The sequence below is a fragment of the Cynocephalus volans genome, chromosome 10, assembly GCF_027409185.1.
Source record: "Cynocephalus volans isolate mCynVol1 chromosome 10, mCynVol1.pri, whole genome shotgun sequence".
Lineage (NCBI taxonomy): Eukaryota > Metazoa > Chordata > Mammalia > Dermoptera > Cynocephalidae > Cynocephalus > Cynocephalus volans.
In genome coordinates, this window is record NC_084469.1 from 48,141,978 (window position 1) to 48,168,429 (window position 26,452).

Below are 26,452 nucleotides of genomic sequence, written 5' to 3' on the forward strand. Positions count from 1 at the left end.
CCTTTCCTATCTAACTTTCACCCAAAATGTTGCAAGACTAGCAATAACAAGAACTTATACAGACAAGATAAATGAAATTAGTAAATTATAGATCACATTATATAAATTACAGGCCAACTGTACAAACTCGTTTTTGTTTTTAATGTAATTTCAGGGGCCACATGACAAAGCCTAAAAGCCACAGAGGGAAGATCTGGTACCTTTGGGTCCATTTTCTGTTTGGTATAAACTCCATTCGCTGCTGTGAAGATATCATTCAGGAAGACAAAAATATAGCCTTCCAAATTGAAAGCAAGGTCAGAACTGGTAGAGAGAACACAAAAGCAGGAGAATTATTCACAAACTCACAACTTGGCCCCAAAGCCTGCCTGTTTACCTTTCCCTAATCAAATCCATTTGAGATGCGCGTAACTGCGGCATGCTCTCCCCTCTGTGGTGGTGAATGGTTAATTCCTCTGCTTTGCCCCCACACAAAAACAAAAGCAGCCCATCGGGTGGCTTCGACGTGATCCCGAGTGTCTTAACACCAGAGGGACATTAATTCCTCCCTTGCTTTTGCCAACTGATACGTTGGCATAATAATTGGGGAGCCCTGGCTTTTCTAAGGGGAGTGATTTGCCCAACCCACCCAGTGGCTTTGCTTATTGTAGTAAAAGGAGCCATCCCCAGGGTGCAGCCAGTGTGGAACAGCTGGGCAGTGGCTGGGTCAAGAAGGGTCAAATGAGGAGGTACCACCTCTATCTGGCATCCATCAAAAAGGCAGGCAGGTACCCCTGCCCTCTGTGAAACTCCTCTAAGGCTCCTTTCTTCCCATCCTTCTGAAAAATCTTCTCTTCAATTCCATTTTAAATAAAAATATTTGGGGGGCTATGACATAGGAATGAGAGAGAGAACAACAGCTGAGCCCCAGTGTGATGGGTCCCCCTGTACTTGACACCGGCAGACAGTACAAGACCCGTGTCATAATTCATAAATATAAACTGCCAGGGAGGAGAGACTTTTCCTCTACCCTGTTAGGTTCTGTGCCTGGGGCCTGCAAATTTAACTGGCGAAAGACAGATCCACAGAGAGAAGGAATGTGAATTTTAATAATATATCACGTATACAGGAGTTCTCAGAAGTGACACTCGAAGGAGCAGACTTGGGGCTTATGTAACACTTAACAAAGAAAAGAGGGTTTGGGCTTTGAGGGGCAAATAAATTGTGGGAAAGTGACTAGGACATACATGCAGGGAAAATCCTGGAGAGAGAAGGGCTATTTTAGGGCTTGTTTATGCAGACCGTCCCTCTCCAGTGATAGGAGCTGCTCTCTTCCTCCCAGCTCAGGAGAAGGGGCCACTTCACAAAGGGAAACCTATGCCCAGATTTTGGACAGAAAGGGGGAAGGCAGTGAGTTCTTTCTGCATCTGTTGATTCTCAATTGCCTTTAGCTCAGAATAATCCTGATTCCAAGGTGGCATATTTTGGGATGGAATATTCTGACTCTCCTACAATATCAAAATAAGATTATCTCCAACCAAAGAGAACAAAATAAGAAGAGGCAAAAATGGCATTGAAATCTGAACTCAAATTAAATCAGATTTTTGCTCAAGGTTTCCACTGGTATTGCTATCTACAAATATATTTGTGAGAATGTAAATTAATTTTAGGTCATCATTAATCAGAATTCTCTGGTTCAATCACAAAAAGTGGATTTCCTCAAAATAAGCATCTTGCAAGTCTCTCATCTCCCCACGTTTGATTCAGCGTTGAGAAGAGTTGGCTGTTCCCACTGGACTGTGATACCGGGTTGTGGGTTGTGTGCAAGGCATGGGCAGATTATGTTTGTGTGTTAAACCACCGAGATGAGGAGTGGTTTGTTACAGCAGCACAAACTGGCTCATCCGACTGAGGCTGATCTACACTGACTTGCATTTGGATGAGCTAATTTGAGTGACAGCAGAGAAGGACGGGATCACTGCTGGTCTACAGCTAAGCACTGTGGACGTCACCCACCAGGGTGTGATCCATGCTGTGAGTGCTGGAGGAGGGGGAAAGCTGAGAATCGCTACTCCAAGCTGGCTCCTGGTGAAAGTTAGATTACCCTTTCAACTCAGAGAATCATGGCACGTGCTAAACTGAACTGAATTCCCATGCACTGGTTCTGGAAAGGTGCCTGACCAGAGACTTATGAGCATCTTGAGAAACCATTTTTTGTAAAGGTCTTTGACTGGCTCCGAATCAGTGGTTTTCAAAGTGGGTCCTAAGAAACCTAGAAGAGACCCTCTATGGTCAGAGGGTGCCTTCAACAAAGCTCCCACCTTTTTAGCTACCTTACTCATAGGGTTCCCTTTGAGCAAAAGTCTTCGTGACTAAAACAGGCTCTGGGTGCTGAGCTTATTGCCTCGGCTGGCGCTTTACCACAGGCACTGACCACAGTGCTAGAAGCAGAGACCCGCGGCTGGGATGGGGAAGAAGACGGAACAGAGAGTAGCGTAAATAGTGAAACCCGGTCGACACGAGGGGCTGAACACATTTATAACAACAATAAATATTACTGTTGCTGACAATATAGTCACCATCTAGTGCACCATATTTTTTCACCTACTTCTTTTGCTTATTGGCTGTCTCCACGAACCAGAACAGAAGCTCTGCAAAGGATTCTTGCCTGTTTGTCAACTGCTGGATTCCCAACACCTGGAACAATGCCTGACATGCATTAAATGCTCAATATGTTTTCGTTGAACTTGGCCATGCACTGGAGTCGATCCTGTCTGGAATTATCTCATCTAATTCTCACGATGACCCCATGAGGTGGATGCTATTTTAATCTCCATTTTATAGTTGAAATAATTGAGACACGGGAAAGTTAAATGGCTGACCCCTGGTTATACAGCTAGTAAGTGGGGAAGCTAGAATAAGATCCCAGGCATCCCGGCCCCGTAGCCGCACCCTTATTTAATTTGCAATAAATGATCCAGAACGCTTATGTCTAAATGAGTTAATAAAACAAGCTGAACTGAAATTCCTCCAACCTTTTCTTTCTTCCCTTCATTGAAGTAGGTTTTCTTTTCTATCATCACCTTTACTTTACAGATGAGAAACTGGAGGCATGGTGCTATGGACTGATCTAATTGTTTCTGCAAAGTTCATATACGACAAGTTTAATTCCTACTGTTACTGTTGAGGGTGGGAAATCTTATTATGGTAAAAGGTGGGGCCTTGAAGAGGTGATTACATCGTAGGACCACGCCACAGTAAATGGATTAAAAATGGTGGTCAGGGGCATGGTTCTGAGAAGCTCTCTCTCTCTCTGCTCTGCTATTTTCTGCCATGTGAGACCCCGGGTCACTGTTGCCCCACCAAGACCCTCATTAGATGTGTTCCCTGGACTTTGGACTTCCCAGCCTCAGAAACTGTAAGCAATAAATTTTGTTTTCTTTATAAATCACCTAGTTTCAGGTATTTATGTTATAAGCAACGCAAACGGACTAATACACACAGAAAGGCTGAGAAACAGCTGACGAGGAGCAGAGCTCAGTTTTGAACCCAGGGAATGTAACATGCACTAACCACCACACTAGAAAAAGCAGAAATCTGAGCAGCGGGTGGTGAATGCAGCGTGGTGTCCCCTTCCCAACCTTGTACGTTAGCGATGAAGGTGGCAGCCAGGCACTGATATGGGCTTGTATGCCAAACATACAAGGACATTTAATGATGGCACTCTACCACGGGAAACGGTGACTGCAAAGGTACCACAGAATGAAAAATCAGCATGTAAAGGGCCTTACAAGTCTATTATTTTTAATCGAACGCCTAAGAACTTCTCAGGTAAAATTTTTATATGGAAGACAAACATTCAGTACTAAAAGTAAATATCTCACGGCTTTTTGTAACAAAAAGCTATATTAGTGTATTGCAATCTCTCTTTACAGATACTCAGAAATGCTCAGGCTTTACAATGTGGGACCCAGTGTGACTTCCACAGGAACACATGGGAATTCCACTGTCTTCAACAGATTTGTCTCTTGGCTGCTCAGTTCAGCTGCAGCCAGATGGAAAATGAAAAACTGAGGATGGGGCTGGGCTATTGTCAAAGACACAAAGCAATTACTGAGCAGAAACAGTGCAAAGTCTTACCCAGCTGCTATGAAAGCCCCGAGAACGACGGCAAAGACACTGGTGATGATGTTCAGTGAATACTGTTTCCTGGAATAAATAAATAAATAGGAAAGCAAAGGGAGAAGAGGAAAAAATTTAAAATATGGATTATATTTTTAAAACAAACTGAAAATAGACATTAACAGTTTTATAGCTAGAATCTGACAGACAATGCTTAACGTAGAGAAAGCACAAAAAGTGTTTGTAATCAGACAAAATTAACTTTGTTTTGTGAGCGGTTTTCTTAATCTAATTGTAAACTGATTTCTCTGTCCTCACTAGAGAGACTCTGGGACAAAACACAGAAGAGCTTCTGCTGGTAGGTCTAGGTTGTACAGACTTATACTGAGCATTCAAAGATTAAGATAAAGTTCAGTACTAGGGCTTAAAACATTGAACCATCAAGCAAATTTCATTGCTAAATAATCTGCACAGCAAAATCAAGAATAACCTTTCTGGATGTCAGATTGAGTACCCGTATGAGAAACTTTTATACCAACATTATAAAAATTAATTTATTCTGATGTTATAATCACTGCACTAGAATGGATTTCCCTGATATCCTGCACTTCTGTCCTATGTGTTTACATGGACAATTTTTCTTCTGTATTCCCAAATTGCTGTATATTCTATCTGGCTCAGGAAACAGATTGATATTTCTCTTGGGTGGTTGGCTGTTATTTTTTCTTTTTTTAAAAAATAATTTTCTACCACAAACATGTATTACTTGTCTAATGTAAAACTACAACTTAAAAAAGTCACTCAGTTGTTAGGGAATCACGAAAGCAGGCAACTGCTTTTAAGTGAATAACACATTTGTCCTTAAGTTACTACAACTAGCCAATCAAATCAACTATTTGGAAAGATGACTAGATGGTGAGAATCTGCAGGGTAAAAATAAAGCAGAGGTGGGAGACACCCTGGAGGAATGGAGGAAAAACAAAATCACCCGAGTATGATGCTTTCCAGGAGTAAAGTAAGTGGAATGGTAAATTTCCTGAGCACGGTGAACATCGGCAAGCTGTCAGGAAAAGATTCAAGTACAACATCAGACACCAAGCGGTGGGGATTTTTTAAACATGTATTGCATTTTTAATTAAGCTCACTCATTTTTCAAATTAAATATAAGGAATTAATCTTAATTTTCACATTTATCATTAACAAACCACTTTAAATAATAAAAAGAAATGGAGATTAAATAATTTCATACTACGTTCACATCAGTAATTTAAAACCTCATACCATCCAGCTGCTACAAAGATCGTGATAAAACTAGTTGGTGACGTGACCCAATGAAGCCTTTGACAAATCAAGTCAGGACTATGTATCAACAGTCATTAAATGGTCCTAACCTTGGACCTAATTATTGCTTGTTTGGAAACTTATCCTAAGGAAATAAACTGCTGTGGTTTGAATGTCCCCCCAAGCTCATGTTGGAACTTAACATCCAATGTGGTGGTGGAAAGTGGGGCCTTTAAGAGATGACTGGATCCTGAGGACTGTGCCCTCATGAATGGATTGACCCATTCTTGGTTTAATGGGTTGTCGTGGGCATTGTTCTGATAGCTTTATAAGGAGCAGGAATAAGAAGGTTAATAACTCTCTTACTCATGCCATTCCCACCATGTGACGCCCTGGTTGACACAGGAGCCTGTAGAGAATTCCCACCCAGAACAAGGCCCTCACCAGATGCATCCCCTGGACCATGGACTTCCCAGCCTCCAAAACTGTATGAAATAAATTTCGTTTCTTTATGAATTACCCAGTTTCAAGTATTCTGTTATAAGCAACAGAAAATTGGGACTGAGAAGTTGGTGCTGCTCATGACAATAAAATGTGAAAAGCAGCTTGGGAACTGGATAATGGGCAGAGACTGGAAGAATCTGAAGAAGGAGGCTAGAGAAAGCCTAGATTCTGGTGAGGGCTTAGAAGACAAGAAAACAAGGGAAAGTTTGGTACTTCTTAGAAATTGGTTAAATGGTAGTGACCAGAATGCCGATAGAAATATGGACAGTAAAGGACATTGTGAGGAGGTCTCAGATGTAAATGATGAAGAGCTTATTGGAAATTGGAGCCAAAGTGACTCTTGTTATGAACTGGCAAAGAACTGTGTGAATGACATCTTATGTATAAAATATCCTAAGGAATCCACAAAATATTTGAACTAATTAATGAGTCGAGCAAGACTGCAGGAAACAAAATGAAGATTAAAAAATCAACTGTACTTCTACACACTAGCAATGAGCAATCCAAAAATGAAATTAAAAAAAACAATTCTATTTATGACAGCATCAAAAAGAATAAAATTCTTAGGAATAAATTTAACAAAAGTGTGGAACTTGGACACTGAAAACTACAAGACACTGTTAAAAAGAATTTTAAAAGGCCTTAATAGATGAAAAAACATTCCAGTGTTCATAGATCAGAAAACTCAATATTGTTAAAATGGAAATACTCCCCAAATAGACATACAGACTCAACACAATCCCTACCAATCTCAGCTGACTTTTTTTTATGTAAATTAACAAGATAATTCTAAAATTAATATGGAAATGCAAGGGACCCAGAAAGCCAAAGTGATCTTGAAAAAGAACAAAAACGATGTATTCACACCTCCCAATTTCAAAACTTACTGCAAAGCTACAGTAATAAAGACTATCTAGTACCGGTTTGAGGATAGATATATAATCAATGGAATACAATAGAGAGGCAAGAAATAAACCCTTACAATTATGGTCAATTGATTTTCAACAAGGATGCCAAGACAGTAAAGACAATAAGAAAGAATAGTCTTTTCAACAAATGGTGCTGCGACAACTGCATAGCCACATGTGTAAGAACGAAGTTGGATCCCTACCTCACACCATTTATAAAAATTAACTCACAATGGATCAAGGACCTAAACGTAGGAACTAAAACTTTAAAACTCTTAGAAGAAAGCATAGGAATAAATCTTCACAACCTTGGGTCGGGTGAAGTCTTCTTAGATACAACACTAAAAGCACAGGCAATAAAAGAAAAAATAGATAAATTGGATTTCATCGAAATTTAAAACTTTTAGAGATGGACACAAAATGTGGTCTATCCATACAATGAAATATTATTCAGCCTTAAAAATGAATAAAATTCTGACATTCTACAACACGAATGAATGTTAAAAACATCATGCTAAGTGAATAAGCCAGACAAAAAAAGAACAAATGTTGTATGATTCCATATTTATGAGATATCTAGAGTAGGCAAATTCATAGAGACAGAAAGTAGAACAGATATTACAAGGCACTAAGAAGCAAGGGGAATACAGAGTTAGTGGTTAACAGATACAGTTTGTCTGGGAGGATGAAAAAGTTCTGGAAATGGATCATGGTGATGGCTGCAAAACATTGTTAACACACTTAATGCAACTAAATTGTATACTTAAAATGGTTAAAATGGGCAATTTTATGTGCTGTGTATTTTACCTTAGTTATTACTTAGATTTTTTAAAATTTAAAACTTGTGCTACAAATGACACTATTAAGACAGTGAAAAGATGACCCAATAAATAGGATAAAATTTTGCAAATCATATGTATAATAAGGCATCTATAGCCATGGTATATAATAAACACAACTCAATAATAAAAAGACAAACAAACCTATTTAAAAATACGCAAAGAATTTGAATAGACATTTCTCGGAGGAAGATACACGTGAAAAAATGCGCACGTCATTAGTCATCAGGGAAATGTAAATCAAAACCAACATGAGATGCCATTCTACACCCACTAGAACGGCCGTAATTAAAAAGACAGACAATAATAAATTTGGCAAGGATGTAGGGAAACTGTAACCCTCAAACACTGCTGGTGGGAATGTAAAATGGTGCAGCCACTTTGGAAAACAGTTCAGCAGTTCCTCAAAATGTTAAACAGAGAGTTACTACATGACCCAGCAAGTCTACTCCCAGGTATATGCCCGGTCGATGGGAACCCCCTCTTCCCTTCATCAGGCCAAAAACCATGAAGTCATCCTTGTCTTCCTTCTTTCATACAGCACACATTATTCATCAGGATATTGTGCCTTTCCTTCGAAATATATCCAGCATCCAGACTGTGATCTCTAAGTAACATTTAACATTAAATGTAATTAGTAGTCCTTAAAGAAACAGAAGGAAAGTCCAAGATAAGCCTGAGACATCATGTGCCAGGAAGCAAGGAAGTGATCAAAGACTATGGGGCCACAGGACAGAGGAGCCAACTCAAAGGGGCTCCCGCTGGCCTGAGATGAGACAATTTGAGCATAAAAAGAATCATTTCTCTAATGAATTGAACTGTGTCAAGTAAATGAAACAAATAGATCAATGGAACACACCAGAGAGCCCAGAAACAGACCAACACAAGTACAGTCAACTGATGTTCGATAAAGGAGCAAAGGCAATTAAGTGGAGAATGGGTAATCTTTTCAACAAATGGTGCTCAAACAACTAGACGTCAATGTGCTAAAAACCAAATCTAGATGCAGACCTCACACCTTCCACAAAAATTAACTCAACATGAATCAAAACTTGTGGAAGATAGGATAGGAAAAGGTCTAGGTGATCTTGGGTTGGGTGATGAGTTTTAGTCACAACACCAAAGCACAATCCATGAGATAAAAAAGTTGACAGTGGAACATCATTAAAATTTAAAACTTCTGCTCTGTGAAGGACAGCGTTCAGAGAATGAGAAGGCTTGTCCCAGACTGGGGGAACATATCTGCAAAAGACATATCTGATAAAGGATGTGTATCAAGTAAACAAAAATTCGTAAGTTCATAATGATAGGAAAAACAAAAACAAACAAAAAATAACCGTCACTAGTCACTATTGAAGGTGACAGGACTCTAATGTATTACTCTGAACATTCATAAATAAAGCTTTTATCCCACCTTTCCTGTGTAAAATGGTGAAAGCTTGTCTCTACTGAAGACATTTAGGCAATAAATGCGGGCGGTCACCAATCTGCAATTCATACTGAAATAGTGGGTCTGGACAAAGATCACGCGTGCATGCTAAAACCACTAGAGGAAAGACTGATGGGGAAATTTCTAACGAAGGGACAAGACTGACCCCTTAAAATCATTAAAAAGTGAAATTGATCAACTTAACATCATTCAAAGTTGGATACATTATGAGCGCCATAAGGTGATGCAGTAGAAAGAACTCAACATCACCAGTTAACGGGATCTTGCCTGAAAAATTGAACCTGAACCCAGTAAGCCCCTGGAACCAACTACCAGTTTATGGAAAATCTGAGGAATAGAAGAACACATTCCACGACACCACAAACAACCAACCCTTCTTCCCTCTTCCTCCTCAGTCTCACTTGCTGGTTCCCCCTCTTCTCCAACAAAGCCCTCATGCCACCCAAGAAGCCCTTGTCTGCACGGCAGAGACCACAAGAGTGAGCAGTGGCCAGTGCCAGCTCAAGCTGCAGGTGAAGCCGGGGCCGGCCAAGAAGACACACAGAGACAGGATCCACTGGCATCAACACAAACTCGAGGTCATTAAAGAAAAGTTACTGCCCTAGCCCCAAAGGACACAACAAACCAATTAAAATGTATTACTAAAAACAATATTTCACATTTTGCTTTTCACAGCCACAACCTGTCCTTTCCAAACAAGTGGAAGACAAGCAGCCAATTCCACGTTTCTCATTTTTGCATGTGAGAAAAAAATGGTCTTTTCCTGGTCTACTTCCTGCCTGCCTCTTTTCAACTCTTTCTATACAAACACATTTTCCTCAATTTCTGTCAACCTTTGCCCAAACTTCATTTTCTCATTATTTAAGTCTTCACTCATGTATGTTCAATTAAACTAATAATTTATTCCATATTTTCTATTTATAGGATGGCTTCATCTTTCCACACTTCTATTTTTATTTTTAACAATGACTTTTAACAAAAGTAATTAATCAAAGGACCCTGAAATAAATGCAGATGCAAACTTCAAAAGCATATAGCACATTCTTGAAAATAACGTCTGTCATTCACTCATCCCTGCACCAAACCTGACCTATGCCAAATCTGATCGAATGTTCTTGCTTTTATAAAACTGTGATGAAACCAAAAGTTACACAGAACCATATTCACATAGACAAACCTACCTGGATAAATCATATTTTCTTTATCTTAATGCTTACAGATCTCATATTCTATGTTCAGACTTCAATATAAGAAAAAATATAAGCTTGTAAACATTCCTATAAACCTTGGCAAATTAAAATCAAAACTGCACCTTACTTTCTTAAATTACTAAATATTATTGTCTTCTATGTGTAGCCCACGCAATATCTTGAATAATTAAACTCGGTCTTTGTACTATTAGAAGCACACGAAGGAGAATCCTCCCAGCAACCATTATCCTGAACTTTACCTTAATTTGCTTGTGCTCAACAGTCCACTTATGTGGTTTCCAATGTAGAGGAGAGGCAGAGGAAACAGCTTCAATACAAAAAAAGAAAGAACGTTTGGTTAGAACTCCAGTAACATATTTTCCTTCACATATAAAAATGGTGACGTTCACCCCCACCCCATCAGCACACAAATCATTTGAATTCCTTTGCCTGCAATGACTGTGAATTTTCCAGTATCTCAAACACACCCACAAGTTTCTCCACGTGGTCAAAACAGTTAAATGGGCAGTGATATCCATAATCCCAGGGGAAGGAGGGAAATGACTGCAAAGAACTGAAATCTTGACCTTGCCCACATTAGTAGAATATTTCCCTCAAGGAAGGATGTGGGCCAGGACTTCTCTTGAGAGGAGACCCCCAGCTGGTTGGTGAGTTGAGCACGGAGGTCACAGTCCAGGCCTAAGGTTCAGGGGGCCAGAGAAAAGGCGTGCAAACTTCTGTTGTCCGAGCTTATTTGCACTTTTCTGGCTCATGTCTGTTACTGGAATCTCACAAGTTTGGTGACTTTTTCAAAAGTTGTGTATACCAGCCACATCACTTTGAGGTTACTTTATTTGTTTTTAAAGACCTAGAATGATTAAATATCTACCAAGGTCAAGTGATGTACTGGTAGTACGTGAATTAGGTTTACTGACCTCTGAGCTCCTGATTTATTTTCTGATTGTCAAGAGAAATACTGTTCAGAATATGCTGAAGAAACAGACAAAATATAAGGCCTAGCATCCCATAAGGAAAAAGAAGAAAAACGTATTCTTTCATAAGGTCATACAATAACAGAAAACTTTCTGACAACAGTCCACAGCTATCAGGGTGAGTTCATTCTTTCTTTTTCCACTAAAAAGACATTAAGCATGCAACCCAGATAAGCCATCCTTTTTTTTAAAATTGTAGTAAAATATATATAACATAAGGATTGCCATTTTAAGCACTTTTACACATACAATTGCATGGAATTAATCACATTCACAATGTTGTGTGGCCACCACCTCTATCTATATCCAAAATTTTTCACCACCCTCAACATAAACTCTGGACCCATTAAGCAATAACTTCTCTTTATCCACCTCCTGACCCCCACCGTTCCTAGTAACCGCTAATCTACTTCTGTCTCCGAAAAATTATTTTCTTTTTATTTTTTCTTAATTGACCCATGATAATCATATATATTTATGGACTACAATGTGATATTTGGGTACATCTATACAGTAGGTAATGATCATATCAGGGTAATTAGCATATCTGTCACCTCCAACATTTGTCACCTCTTTGTGTTGCGAATATTTAACATCCTCTCAATTGGTGGTTACATGGTGGCCCGGGTGAGGAATCCCCAGGCCAAAACTAAAGAGAAAACAGAAACCCAGAGAGAAACAGCAGAAGCCAGAAGACAGCAGAATCGTATCTTCAAAGTTCTGCCAAACTGGAATTCTACCCCCAACAACAGTACCTTTCAAAAATAAAGGTAACAGTTAGACCTTTTCAGACAAACAAAAACTAAGGGAATTCTCCACCAGCTGCCCACTGCTAAAGTAAACTCTAAAGGAGGTTCTTCAGTCAGGAGGGAGATGCAGAGTAAGGCAGAAGGGAAAGCAAAGCAGGGTAACACGTGGGCAAACACACGAGACTGGGGTGGTGACATTTAAAGAAAGTTAGAGCACGAAAGTGCCTGCTGACAGGAGCACACGATATTGGAAAGAACAAAACTGTCACTTTTTTGCAGATGACCTGATTATGTATGTAGGAAACCCAAAAGAAACTACAAATAAATTCCAATTACTATTCCATACTTTTGCAGGTACAAAAACAATACACAGAAGCAATATAAAAATACATACCTCTAATTTTCCATATAATGTATTTCTTTTTTTTTTTTGTCTTTTTTGTGACCGGCCGCACCGCGCTGGCCATCCCTATATAGGATCCGAACCCGCGGCGGGCAGCGCCGCACCCTCCCGAGTGCGCCACGGGGTCGGCCTTCCATGTAACGTATTTCTAAAAGATATGTGCATAGATCTAACAAATCAGAATAAATCTAACAAAAATGCCAGAATTATACAGAGAAAATTAGGAAAACTTTACTGTAGGTAATTAAAGAAGGCGTACGTATATCATATTTATGGACTGAAAGAGTCAATACTTTAAAGATGTCAATGCTTGGGCCGAGCCGTGGAGCACTCGAGAGAGTGTGGTGCTGGGAGCGCGGTGACGCTCCCGCCGAGGGTTCGGATCCTATATAGGACTGGCCGCTGTGCTCACTGGCTGAGCCCGGTCCAGCCGGTCACAAAAAAGACAAACAAATAAATAAATAAATACAGATGTCAATTCTTTCCAAATTGATTTACAGTTTCAATGCAATCACAATCAAAATCTCAAAAGGTTACTGTTATGCGACTTGACAAGCTGCTTCCACTGTCATATAGACACAAATGGAAATGGTCAAGAACAAGGAGAAAAGAGTCACTCCACCAAATATCAAGACTCCTCATCAAGCTATAGTAACTCAGACTGTGTGATAATGGTGCAGAAAACACAGGAAAGACAAATGGAAAAGCACAGAGCTGAGACGCAGACCATGCATACGTGACTGATAGTACCGTGACCCAAGAGACACAGCTGAAGGGACAGGTTTTTCAATTAAATCTGTGACAACTGCGTGTCCTCACAGGAAAAAAATAAAGTTGGGCCTTTACTTCACACCATACATAAAAATCAGCACTAAGTGGATTAAAAACCTAACTGAAACACTCTGTATCTTTTATCTAGAAAAATGTCTTCATGATCTCAGAGTAGGAAAGGACTCCCTAAATAAGAAAAATAATGATACATCAGTAAGAAAAAAGACCAATAAAATTGCACTACTTTTAATTTTTTTTTAATTTATTTTTTAAATTGAAACATAATTAATTATACATGTGTGTGGAGGACAGACTTGATTATCAATACCTGTGTACAATATGTGATGATCAAATCAGAAATTTAACCACTTTAAAATTAAGAATTCTTCTTCATTAAAATCAATGATAAAGAAAATAAAAAGATAAGCCACAGAGAAGGAAAATGTATCTGCAACTAACATATACTGTATATAACTAACAAGAGGACTATTATTATTACATTTTTAAAAACACCTACACAAATTGGTAAGGAAAAGACATCAACCCAATAGAAAAATGGGCAGAAGTTAAACAGGTATTTCACAAAAGAGGACACGCAAATGAGCACTAATCAATGGAAAGGTGCTCCACCTCAGCAGCAATCAGAGAAGTGCAATTAAAGCTCATAAACTGGAACAGGGCCATGAAAATCAGTTACACTGTACAATGCTGAACATACTGATTATCCTGACGTGACCATCACGTACTGCACACAGGCACGGACATTCAACTCTGTACCCCACAGATATGTACAGTCAACTACGTCTCAATAAATAAATAAATAAATAAATAAAAATAAAGCCCATAAGATGTTACTACACACCCACCAGATAAGCAAAATGTAAAATGACTGGCATGCCAAGGATTGGCAAAAATGTAAAGCAACAGGGGCTTTCATGCACTTTTGTCAGGATTGTGAATTGGTACAACCACTTTGGAGAACAGCTTGACTGAAGATAAGTATACCTAGAAGCCTGCAATTCCACTCTTTGATATACGCCCCCAGAGAAACTTGTACATACGTACTGTCATGGACTGAATCGTGCCCCACCCCCCAACTCATGTGTTGAAGCCCTAACCCCCAACGTGACTGCATTTGGAGACAGGTTCTTTAAAGAGGTAATTAAGTTTACATGAGGTCATAAGGGTGGAGCCTTAAACCAATGGCATTGGTGCCCCTAGAAGAAGAGGACACACACACAGAGAGATAAGGCCATGTAAGGACATAGTCAGCCATCTGCAAGCCAGGAACCAGAAACCAACCCTGCTGACACCTTGATCTTGGTCTCTGGCACTGAGAAAACACAGTTCTGTTGTTTAAGCCACCTAGTCTGTGGTGTTTGCGAGGGCAGCCCTAGATGACTAGTATATGGGACCACAATCCAACTGTAAGTGTGCTCAGAACAGTACCTTTTACTTTTCTAGCCCCCAAACTGGAAACAACCCAAATGACCACAAACAGTAGAACAGATAAGTAAATTGTGGCACATGCATACAATGAAAATAAAAGAATACATCTACACACAACAAAGTAGATGAATCTTACCATCATAATATGAAGTGAAAAAAGCAAGATATAAAAAAAAATAGAGAGAGTTTGACTCCTTTTATATAAAGTTCAAAAACAGGCAATACTAACTAAACTAATACAATATATATAATAGTTTAATACTAAACTAAATAGAATTCACTAAACAGAATTTAGGGATGCATATGGATTACAAAGAAAGCAAGAAAATTATTATCACAAAAGTCAGGATAGTAGGCAAGGAGGACTTTGTGATCCCATTTTATGACCTAAGTAATTGTTTACAAGGGTAATTATTTATCCAATTATACATTCAGGTCTGATGTCTTTGTTCTCTACGTATAGATCATATTTCACTATTTTAAAATGCTTAAAATATTTAAAAATTATACATCATAAGTGTAAGCAAGCCCAACAATATTCTGATTTTTCTTCCATGATGATTAATATCTTTCATACACTTCAACATTTTATTTTTCTTTTTTGTGGATGTCCCTGATTATTGATTACCATTATGGCTGATCATGTGTTTAGTCCATCTGATGAATAATCCAGTGCCGTAGATGCCTGCATCTCTCCAGGCATTAGAGACATGTCAGTGAAGAAGCCATGAGAGGCCCTCATCCTCAAGGAACCAAGTCTAATTTAACCTCCCTAAACCCAAAGGCTATCATAATCCATTTAATACCACCTACCTTATGGGTTGCTATAAGAATTAAATGTCTGGCACCCCGTAACTGTTCAATAAAAATGGTTCCATTCCACATTCCCAGGAAGGAATGGCAGATCTTATGTTTCTATTTCCACCATGGAAAAAACTATTTCTACGTACATCCAATTGTATTCTTCACTTCGCTTATAGCTTTTGTCAATCCAAGCTAAAAAGAAAAACTTAACACAGGGATCAGCAAACTAGAGCCCATCAGCCAAGTCTGGCCCCTCTCTTATTTATGTAAATAAAGTTTTATTGGAACACAACTACATTGACTCATCATCTAGGGCTACTTTCATGGTACAGTGGCAGGTTGAGTAGTTGCAACAGAGATGGCCCTTTACCAGAAAACTTTGCCAACACCAGTTTTAGAGCTTTGTCATTTCAGAAGACACAAAGTATTTACTTAATGTCAACTGTTAAGTACATACTTTTACTATTATCGCATTACATAAATGGACAACTGAATGATATAAAATCTTTATTAAGAAGTTTCTACCCAGTACAAGCAGGAAGTACAGTGTGTATTAGAAATAGAATTATATCCTATTGTAATTCCATAATATTTTCACATCTTCCAGCACAGCTGTATATGTTCTTTCATCACATACCTTTACAGGAATTTTCTTGTCAAAATCAGGGAAGTGAATTATTTTATTTAGCTTGGACACATACAGTATCATTATGGTGACTGCCATCTAAAGAGAAGAGGAGAGAGAAACCTCAGAAAAATATCTAGAAAGATTGCTTAAGGTACAATGACATCATCAGAAGAAAACAGATTCATCAAAAAGAAATATAGCCCCCAAAAAGCCCACTTTTCAGGTGCCAGGGGAAAAAAAAACTATTTTATGGAATACTAAAATTGTTTTTCTTGCCACTGTATGGATTCCATCAGAACTGTAAGCAAAAAGGATACTGTCAAATAGACCACACATATACCCATTATCTCAAGGGGCTCTAGCAATGGTGTCCTTGAGAGTGACCATGATGGCCACAGCCGGTGAGGCCTACACTGATCCTGGACCATACTTCCCATGTAGGAAGCATATGCTCACCTTCCCCACTGTGTATGTGTGGTGGGGAGGGAGCGGGCCAACAATTAACAAAAAAGACACTCCACATTAAGAACACACTTTTTAATAAGTCCAATATTTCCATTCACACAGAAGACAAACTAAGAGAACACAGAGAAAAACAAATGTAATTAAAAAGGCATTTATTTTTCTCTTCAGTTAAGCTAGTATAGCAAAAATGTCTCATTCAAATCCTGTTAATCTGGAGTACACTAGGTATATTAGAAATACTCCATATCATTATCATGAAATTAAAAATTTTAATATCTTCCTGTGCAAATTTTAAAACTTACTCAATTTTCTTCACATTAGGATGCAAAATTTTAAGAATTCCTTCAATATAATTATAATCCTAAACCTTGCTCCTAATGAGTTTACAAACTTAAGGCTTGTAATAGATTTATATAACTCAGGTTCATCCTAAATTATAATTGTGCTTTGTGTTTATGCCTCAGTTTATAATTCTTAAAGAAATATAGTAACACTTATTTAAAATAAATGTAATTCAGACTTTTAAATTAGGTCTGACTGGTCTCTTCTCCCAACAAATTGCAAATCAGAAAAGCTTTACTTTAATTGAGTATAAGCCAGTGGGTTAAAGAAAGGTGAATTGAGGGCCGGCCCATGGCTCACTTGGAGAGTGCAGTGCTGATAACACCAAGGCCACGGGTTCGGATCCCTATATAGGGATGGCCGATTAGCTCACTTGGGAGGGCGTGGTGCTGACAACACCAAGTCAAGGGTTGAGATCCCCTTACCGGTCATCTTTAAAAACTAAAAATAAAAAAAAAGAAAGGTGAATTGATTTCATTTGGGAATTACAAAGGGCATATTATCACATATTCACTGATGTTTTTTTAAGTGTTTTTTTCCTACATATTTTTACACTGAAACATAATTTGTTTTTGACCTTAAGGAAACATATTGTTTCCTTGCTATAATGTTTTCTCTCTAAAATGATGTTGCAAAGAATTACATATTAGCAAAACATGTAAACAGAATAATATTTACTTATATAAATGACAGGTTTTTCCAGATTCACAATTTAAAAATTAGTTAACATACAATTTTTATAATTTTAAGTTTTTCCCCCTATAAACTAAAGCAAAATCAAGAAAACAAAAAAATCTTTGGTGCCTGTTACTACTTGGCTACTGGAAATCAGCAGCGTATGACCAAAAGAATAAACAAGCCACAAATTAATATTAACAGAGAATTTCAGGAACAGCCAAATGGACTTAGTTTGAAAGCTTATCCAACTTCATCCTTGTATTTAAGAGCAAAATTCACATATTTCAGGAAGCAAACTACAAACATGTTTTGTTTGGACCACGTAGAGTGTTATAAAAATCTGAATCAGTTGTCAGCGATTATGAATTTGGAGATTCGATGTAAAAATTCAAATTCCCTCTTTCTCTTGAAAAAGCACCTGAGTTCTGATAATACGGGCATTGTGGCCCCACCTCATCTCCCCAACTCTTTCCCTATCAAGTAGGACAAGTATTGTCCCCAGCCGGTCCTCCCGCAGCCCACTCCTCTGTTATGCACAAGGTCTTAGAGACTTTCAGTCCTCTGGACCCTTGCTTTAAAGTAATTAAATTAAATTAAGAAACTTAAAATAAGTAGCTGTTTTTCCCACAAATACAATTGCTCCTAAATTATAGAATGAAATAAAATGTGTGTCAATATTTCATGTTGTCTCACCAAGAGTACCATGACCCTCTGGTCCTCTGCCAGCTGGATAAATTTGTAAACCGCAGTCTCAAACAAAAGCACTTACAATGTCATTACGTACACTGACAACTAATTAAGAGGCTAACTTAATTTTTTTCACTTACCTGTCCAATTCCAAGAACAATTGGTGATGGGAAACTACAAAGAACACAGAACAACAAATCAGTTAAGCAACATATAAAGCTTTGAAGACAGAGTTATTTAAAAGTCCTAGACAATGAAAATTTAACATCAAATTTTTTCCCTTTTCACTTGTTCGTTTCTTTTTATTTTTTCAACTGATCACTGCTAAACTTGGAAATTTTCTACTGCCCCTTGAAGCAGACTGTCATTATATTAATAGACATGTCTGTGTATGCAGAAAAGCCAAAATAGTCTGGTGATTAATTATTAGAATTAATAAGATAACTTTAGAAAGGCAATGAATATAAGGTAAATATTTTTTTTAAGATCAATTATATATCTATCTACCAGCAAGAAACAAAGAAAATGTAAATTTTAAAGATATAATAGCACCAAAAAAAACCCCATCAAATAACACTAACTGGATATTTTATGTTATTAAGGAATTAATTTTACTTTTTTAGGTATGAAATGATATTGGGGTATTTTTTTAAACAAGAGTCATTATCTCTTAGGATTCCATGTTAAAGTACACATGATGATATACATTAATTTGCTTCAAAATCATCTGGGGGGAGATGCTGGGAGTGAGTGGGAGATGGATACAAATGCAACAAGGTTGTTGAAACCGGGTGATGGCTACATAGTGATTCGTTATACTGTTATTTTTTAGTAACATCCCCAGGAACAAATCTAATCAAGTATTTGCAAGAAAGCCCTCTCCACAGAAAACTACTAAATCGATATTTAAAGAAGACCTAAATAAAAGTCATGGTTTGCAAACTCAATATTGTACTGAGGTTCATGCTCCTCAAACTGAACTATAGCACCAATTTGAGCTCAGCAAAAATACCAGGAGGGGGCCGGCCCGTGGCTCACTCGGGAGAGTGCGGTGCTGATAACACCAAGGCCACGGGTTCGGATCCTATATAGGGATGGCCGGTTTGCTCACTGGCTGAGCGTGGTGCTGACAACACCAAGCCAAGGGTTGAGATCCCCTTACCAGTCATCTTTTAAAAAAAAAAAAAAAAAAAAAAAAATACCAGGAGGAATTTTGTGGAAACTGACAAGCTGATCCTAAAATTGAATGTAAAGGCAAAGAGCAAAATCACTTGAGACAATCACGAAGAACAAAGTTGGAGGAATAACTCTAATGCACGTCAGAATTCACTTTCAACTTACAATAAGTGAGACTGTGTGGTATCTGCACAATGACAGTCCAGTAGGACGATGGAACAGAAGAGAGACTGGGACAGACACACGCATTTATGGATACCTGATTTATGACAAAGGTGATCCTGCAGAGTAGTGAGGAAAAGATGGTTTTTCAACAAACGGTTCTGGGTTACTTGGACATCGAATCCTGCACCCACCTCACGTGGCACCTAACCAGGCAGCGCAGCTCCTCAACCCACCCACCCCCTGCACCACCCTCTCTGGCTCCCCCTCGTCTCTCAATCTACTAAAAAAGCTGGAATCTCATAAAAAACTCAGCCCTCAATCTGTATGTCAGAGGGGAAACACGACTACCTCCAGCAGGGTAAGAAGAGAAGAAAAGAAAGCCTCTCTTATCAGAGAAAATAGAACGAGTGATGGAGAGTCCCACCACAAAGACACAGTGAGCTCCAGTGGATGCTGGGCTGTGCCCCACACCCCCGCCCAGAAGGAAGCTCTCACCCCAGCTGGGTCCAGCTGCCGACGGTGGCAGCCCACTCTCTGAGAGCAGCCAGCATCCCAGTCGCTGGTCCAGGCAGGGCCCCTCACCCCAATTCAGGACGGCCCTGTGGAGCCACCCAGCTGCAGAGACCCTGCCACGAGGCCTTTGTGGAGACTGCACACGGCACAAGTCTCCCTCTGCCTTAGCTGCTCCCCAGGAGCACTCCCCAATACACGTCAGAGAGCACAGCCTGCGACAGACAGCACAGAGCAAAACCACAAGGTAAACCGGAAAACTACAGCCACAGAGGGCTTACAGAAGGTGAGACAAAGAACCAGCCTGGAAGAAAATACACTGCACCGGACAGAGAAGGAACTCTTCATAACTGCTTCAGGCTGTAGAGCGCCTCAATAAGAATAAGACCCAATAAAAGATGACCTCAAAATCGAGATGGTAAAACAGTCAGAGGAGATGAGAAGACAGCACACAGATCTGCAGAAACCAAGAAAGGACAAAACAATGTAACTGCCACATGAATAAACACCTTTAGAAACATGAAGAACTAAATGGCCACTGCCGAAAACTGAATTACTAATGCCTGAGGTAGTCATAGAGTTTGCAGAGGAAAACAGAAAACTCTAAAAGATGAGTTAAATAGACATGGAGACAGACAAACACTACCACACAGGGCTAATTGCTGGGCCTGGTGTGAAGAACTCAATAAAGACAAGAACTCAGTAAAGATGATGCAAAGATAAAAGACAGATTTGTTTCCCTGAGATGAGAGAAAAAAGGAACTGACTCTTCAGATCTAAAAGCACATGGTATTATAGAAAAACCTGTTAAAGAATGCTGAACACCATTAACACAGTAGCCATGAACTCTCCAAAAAAAAAACCTGCCCAGGGGCCCAGCCCGTGGCGCACTCGGGAGAGTGCGGCGCTGGGAGCGCAGCGACGCTCTCGCCGCAGGTTTGGATCCTATATAGGAATGGCCGGTGCACTCACTGGCTGAGTGCCGGTCACGAAAAAGACAAAAAAAAAAAAAACCTGCCTGACAATGGAATCCACCCACTGGGAGTCAAGTCAAAATAATGAACTCAGGAATGGAGACATTGTGGTAGAGGGGCTGTAGAGCTAGGGCTGGGTCTGGAACTCACAGACCCCTCGAGCCCGTTCACAAACCCTTCGCACGCAGGTCTATGAGCTAGGTAACTGGAAAAAAGGTCCTTGGAGCCTTGGTTGAAGAAAGAGTAGTCTTCATTCAGCACACACACATCTAAGAGCTAAGCAGTCCACAGAGATACTCAGAAACTCAACTGCTACCAGCAAAATCCAAAGAAAAACTGAATTGCTGCCAGCAGAGTAAACATGTTCTATTTTTAGACAGGAGCTCTGCCAGCCAGCTCTGCTTCACAAACTGCAGAACACACAAGAATAACAACAAACTAAAAAGATACATAGGTGCACATGCGCACTAACTCCACCCACACAGCTTGTTTACAAGAAATGTGTTGCACGACCCCCAACCGGACCTAGGCTGGGGTGGAGCTGACTAAATTATTCTATTTTCCCCACAGGGGCTATTGATGCTTACTGTATCATTTAAATGTAGAGTAGATTCAAACAAGGATGGGATTATAATTAAAGTGTGCTACATTATAGAATAGGACATGGAGGGCAGGGGAGTGTGCCCAGGTCCTTAACTTCCACAGCAGAGAGGTCCTACAAATTACCAAAGATTGAAACATGGGTTTAAAATAAACATAATGATTTTAACTTTTTAATGTTTTCATGACCTCTTAATCTCACAGGTATCTTTTAAGAAACATTAACCCTTGCAATAAAGAAATACATGTTTGAAAGTCAACAATTCTTCCAGTTGAACTCAACTTCTTTCTTCTCCATTCAATTAAAACTAAATGTCATATATACATGCAACTCGCTATCCCATCTTGAACAAGCCTCAAAGGCAGCCATGTGTCTACCAGCGGACCCAATGCAATATCAAGTTCACAGGGTCAGCTGTGAAGTAGCCCTGCCAAGGATGTTTAAACTGAATGAAATCAAGCCTTTCAATCTAACTTTCGGTTAGAGACTAGAGGAAAATAAGTTAATCAGATGCAAAAAACAAATCAGACAATCCACATGTGGAATATTTTACAACTGGCCCAGGTTTTTCAGAAAGTCAGTATCGTGGGATGAGGGTGGAAGGGGAGCTGCTCTAGGTTAAAATAAACTAAAAAGACAGACTCATGTATGTATCGCATGAGCCTTGATTGGATCTCGATTCAAATGTTAAAAACAAGCATAAAGCATCTAGGGAACAACTGGGATGACTGTAGATTAGGTATTAGATTATTTTAGGATGTTATTGTTAAACTTGTTAGGAAAAAACAAATGTAACAAATGTTAACAGTTAATTGCGTTTCAGTGCTGTGTATGTGAGTGCTGACTGTGCTTTCCATTCTTCAGTATGCTTGAAATTTTTCATAATAAAAAGGGGACGAGGGTTAGGAAATACTGAAAAAAGCTGAATAATTAAGTAAAAGACCCCTTTTTCCAACTCCTTTTGGATTAAACAATTTATAAACACATGAGTAAATAAATAGTAGATATAATCTGCATCCGTTTTTATAAAAAGTAATTCAATTTATACATCTACAGCTCCATCTATCTATATATCTACGTATGCATCCAACCATCTAAAAAGATGTCTGAAATTATTGGCTAATGTTAATTATAGCAAATTTTTAAATTTTCACCCCATATTTCTTTTTCTGTTTCAATTCTTTATAGTGATCACAACAGAATGACTTTTCTTTAAAAAAAAAAAGACAACTACATATTTCATATCGATCCTAGGTAGTAGGAATATGGGTAATAATTATATTGTCTTCTTTGTACATTTCTATATTTAAATAATCCCCTGTCTTTTAACTGAATTCTTGCAGGAGTGAATGTCAGGAGGTGAAGACCTTGTGCTCCTGCAAGGGTCTGACTCTGATAGGAACAGAGGAATGGGCCACACGTGGGCTCAAGGGTTTCGTCTGCTTGAGAACCTGAGCACATGTCTAGGCTGATGGAAGAAAGGCTGCTCCTGCAGGAGAGGGCACGACGATGGGAAGAACCCAGGACAGGGTGTCCAGAGCCAGACAAGAGACTGACCTTCCACAGAAAGAACCACTCCCTCCACATTAGCAGGGACGAGATAGAGTGGCCTCCTTTGATGGTTTCTATTTTCTCAGTAGAGGTTGGGGTGGCGGGGGACAAGGAGGGCATGGGAGGTTTCAGGAGGAAGGAGACATGTGAAACAGTCATCTCTGAGACAAGGAAAGCAGCCAGCAGGTAGTAAGGAGGCCCCTTGAGGTGTGTGACCCCCCCAGCCCAGAGGTGGGATTTCGCCCACGACACTCAGACTGCTCAAGTGCAGAAGGAAGCAAGCAGATGACAGAGCAAGCCAAGGTGAGAGGGACAGGAGTCTCCACGTCTCTCCTACAGCACTCTCGACAGGACGAGCCGGTTAGGGATGCCAGGAGGAGCCAGTGTGACAAAAAATGAGACAGGAGGGGGCACGAGCGGTGACAAGCTTAGAGAGGGCATTCCCGTATGTTGCCATGGGAAGCAGCGCAGGAGAGTTTGTTGAAGGTGAGACCAGACTGTGATGGTCCAGCGTGTGGACCCTGAAGCCTTGGGAAGACTGACCCAAGTCAGGGCAGGAGGATGACAAGACCACTAAAGCAGTCACCAGCAGCTCAGGAGCCAGTAGAGGGCACAGAATGGAAACTGCAACCCAGAGCCTCAACAGAGCATGAGCAGTGGGGAGCGAAGACGACTGGCCCCACCTCCTGGCCCAGGCCTGGAGTGGGGAGAAAGAGCCACCTCCATCCAAGGGGCTCAGCGAGCATTGCTCTCGGGAGAGAGCCAGGTTTTCATTAAAGTAAGAGAAAATTGGGAGTTGCTTTTATTTTTTAATATAGACTTCCAATTCCCACCACCAGGGGCTCCAATTAGTAGCTTTTATTTAAAAAAAAATTTTTTTTTTAAATTTCCTTTGCTGTGCTTTTCAGTTTGATATAATCCCATTTATTTATTTTTTCTTTGGGTTTTTTATTTGTGCTTTTGGGTTCTTGTTCATAAAGTGTTTGCCCAATCCTATCTCCTAAATTGTTTCCCCTATGTTTTCCTTTAGTAGTTTTATAGTTTTGGGTCTTATATTTAAGTCTTTAATCCATTTTGAGTGGATTTTGGTATATGGTGAGAGGTACAGGTCCAGTTTCATTCTTCTGCATGTGGATGTCCAATTTTCCAAGCACCACTTATTGAAGAGGCAATCTTTTCCCCAATGTATGTTCTTGATGCCTTTGTCAAAGATCAGTTAGCTGTAAGTCAGTGTGTTGATTTCTGGGGTCTGTATTCTGTTCCATTGGTCTGAGTGTCTATTTTTATGCCAGTGCCATGCTGTTTTCGTTATTATAGCTTTGTACTATAATTTGAAGTCAGTTATTGTTATGCCTCTGGCTTTTTTTTCCTCTTTTTTTTTTTTCCCTCTCAGAATTGCTCTGGCTATTCGGGGCTTTTGTTGTTCCATACGAATGTTAGGATTCTTTTTTTTTCTATTTCTGTGAACAATGTCATTGGTATTTTGATGGGGATTGCATTAAATCTGCAAATAGCTTTGGGTAGCATGGACATTCTCACAATGTTGATTCTTCCAATCCAAGAGCATGGAATGTCTTTCCATCTTTTTGTGTCTTCTTCAATTTCTTTCAGTAGTGATTTGTAGTTCTCATTGTAGAGATCCTTCACCTCCTTTCTTAAATTGATTCCTAGGTATTTTATTTTTTTGGTGACTATTGTAAATGGGCTTACTTTCTCAATTTCTTCTTCTGCTACTTTGTTATTGAGGAATAAAAATGCTACTGATCTTTGTGTGTTGACTTTGTATCCTGCAACATTACTGAAATTGTTAATTAGCTCTAAGAGTTTTTTGGTAGAGTCTTTAGGTTTTTCTATATATATGATCATATTGTCTCCAAACAGGGACAGTTTGACTTCTTTTCCAGTTGGATGCCCTTTCTTTCTTTTGCTTGATGGCTCTTGCTAGCACTTCTAACACCATGTTAAACAGGAATGCTGATAGTGGGCATTCTTGTCTTGTTCCTTTAGCTTTTTTCCTCATTCAGAATGATGGTGATGGGTTTGTCCTATATGGCTGTTATTGTGTTGAGATGCTTTCCTTCTATACCTAATTTGCTGAGAGCCTTTATTATGAAGGGATGTTGAATTTTGTCAAATGCTTTTTCTGTGGCTATTGAGATAATCATACGGTTTTTGTCCTTGATTTTGTTGATGTGCTGTATCACATTTATTGACTTGTGTATGTTGAACCATCCTTGTCTCTTTCTGCACAGCAAAGGAAACAATCAATACAGTGAAAAGACAACCTACAGAATGGAAAAAAATATTTGCAAATGATACATCTGACAAGGGATTAATTTCCATAATATACGAGGAACTCAAACAACTACACAGTAAAAAAATAATAATAATAATAACCCAATTAAAAAATGGGCAAAGGAGCTGAACAGACATTTTTCGAAGAAAGACATACAAATGGCTAACAGGTAGTTGAAAAAACGCTCGACATCACTAATCATCAGGGAAATGCAAATCAAAACCATTCTGAGATATCATCTCACCCAAGTCAGATTGGCTGTTATCAAATAGACTGAGAATAACAAATGCTGGCAAGGATGTTGAGAAAGGGGAACTCTTCCACACTGTTGATAGGACTGTAAATTAGTACAACCACTATGGAAAACAGTATGAACGTTTGTCAAACAACTACAGATAGATCTTCCATATGATCCAGCAATCTCATTTCTGTGTATAAGAATGGAAATCATCATGTTCAAGCCATCCATGCACTCCCATGTTCATCGCAGCTCTGTTTGCAATAGCCAAGATATAGAACCAACTTAAATGTCCATTGACAGATGACTGAATAAGGAAAATGTGGTATATATACACAACAGAATACTACTTAGCCATAAAAAATAATGAAATTCTGCCATTTGCAGCAACATGGATGAGTTGGAGAAAATTATGTTAATTGAAATAGGCCTGGCACACAGGGGAAAATACCACATGTCCTCACTCATAAGTGGGAGCTAAGAGAGAAAGAAGGAAGGAAAGACCACAGTAGTGTGTTGAACTTGCAGAGGGAAAGAACAGACTTAGGGTTGCTGGGGCAGGGGGAGGAGGAAGAGGGGAACTGGGGAGAAGTTGAGTGGGAGACATGGGGAATAACTGCAATTTGAGGTGGTGGGCATGCCAATAGCATTGATTTGCTCACCACATCTTGGGCACAGGTGCTCACAGTCCTTTTGCCCT

General features: G+C 39.3%; 1 protein-coding gene across 5 annotated transcripts in view; it reads right to left on the reverse strand.

The window, feature by feature from the left end:
- SLC35D2 (solute carrier family 35 member D2) overlaps nt 1–26,452 on the reverse strand; it is a 45,005-nt gene that overhangs the window by 15,443 nt on the left and 3,110 nt on the right. For 3 of the 5 annotated variants that reach the window (XM_063111385.1, XM_063111384.1, XM_063111386.1), the window contains exons 2-7: nt 18,382–18,415; nt 16,079–16,165; nt 10,534–10,601; nt 5,090–5,161; nt 4,120–4,188; nt 201–303 (exon numbers count right to left, since the gene is read on the reverse strand). In XM_063111385.1, coding sequence (XP_062967455.1) covers nt 201–303; nt 4,120–4,188; nt 5,090–5,161; nt 10,534–10,601; nt 16,079–16,165; nt 18,382–18,415 — 433 coding nt within the window. Of the gene's footprint in view, nt 1–200; nt 304–4,119; nt 4,189–5,089; nt 5,162–10,533; nt 10,602–16,078; nt 16,166–17,176; nt 17,245–17,301; nt 17,318–18,381; nt 18,416–26,452 lie in introns of those variants that run through there. The other 2 variants (XM_063111387.1, XM_063111388.1) reach the window with 2 other exon arrangements.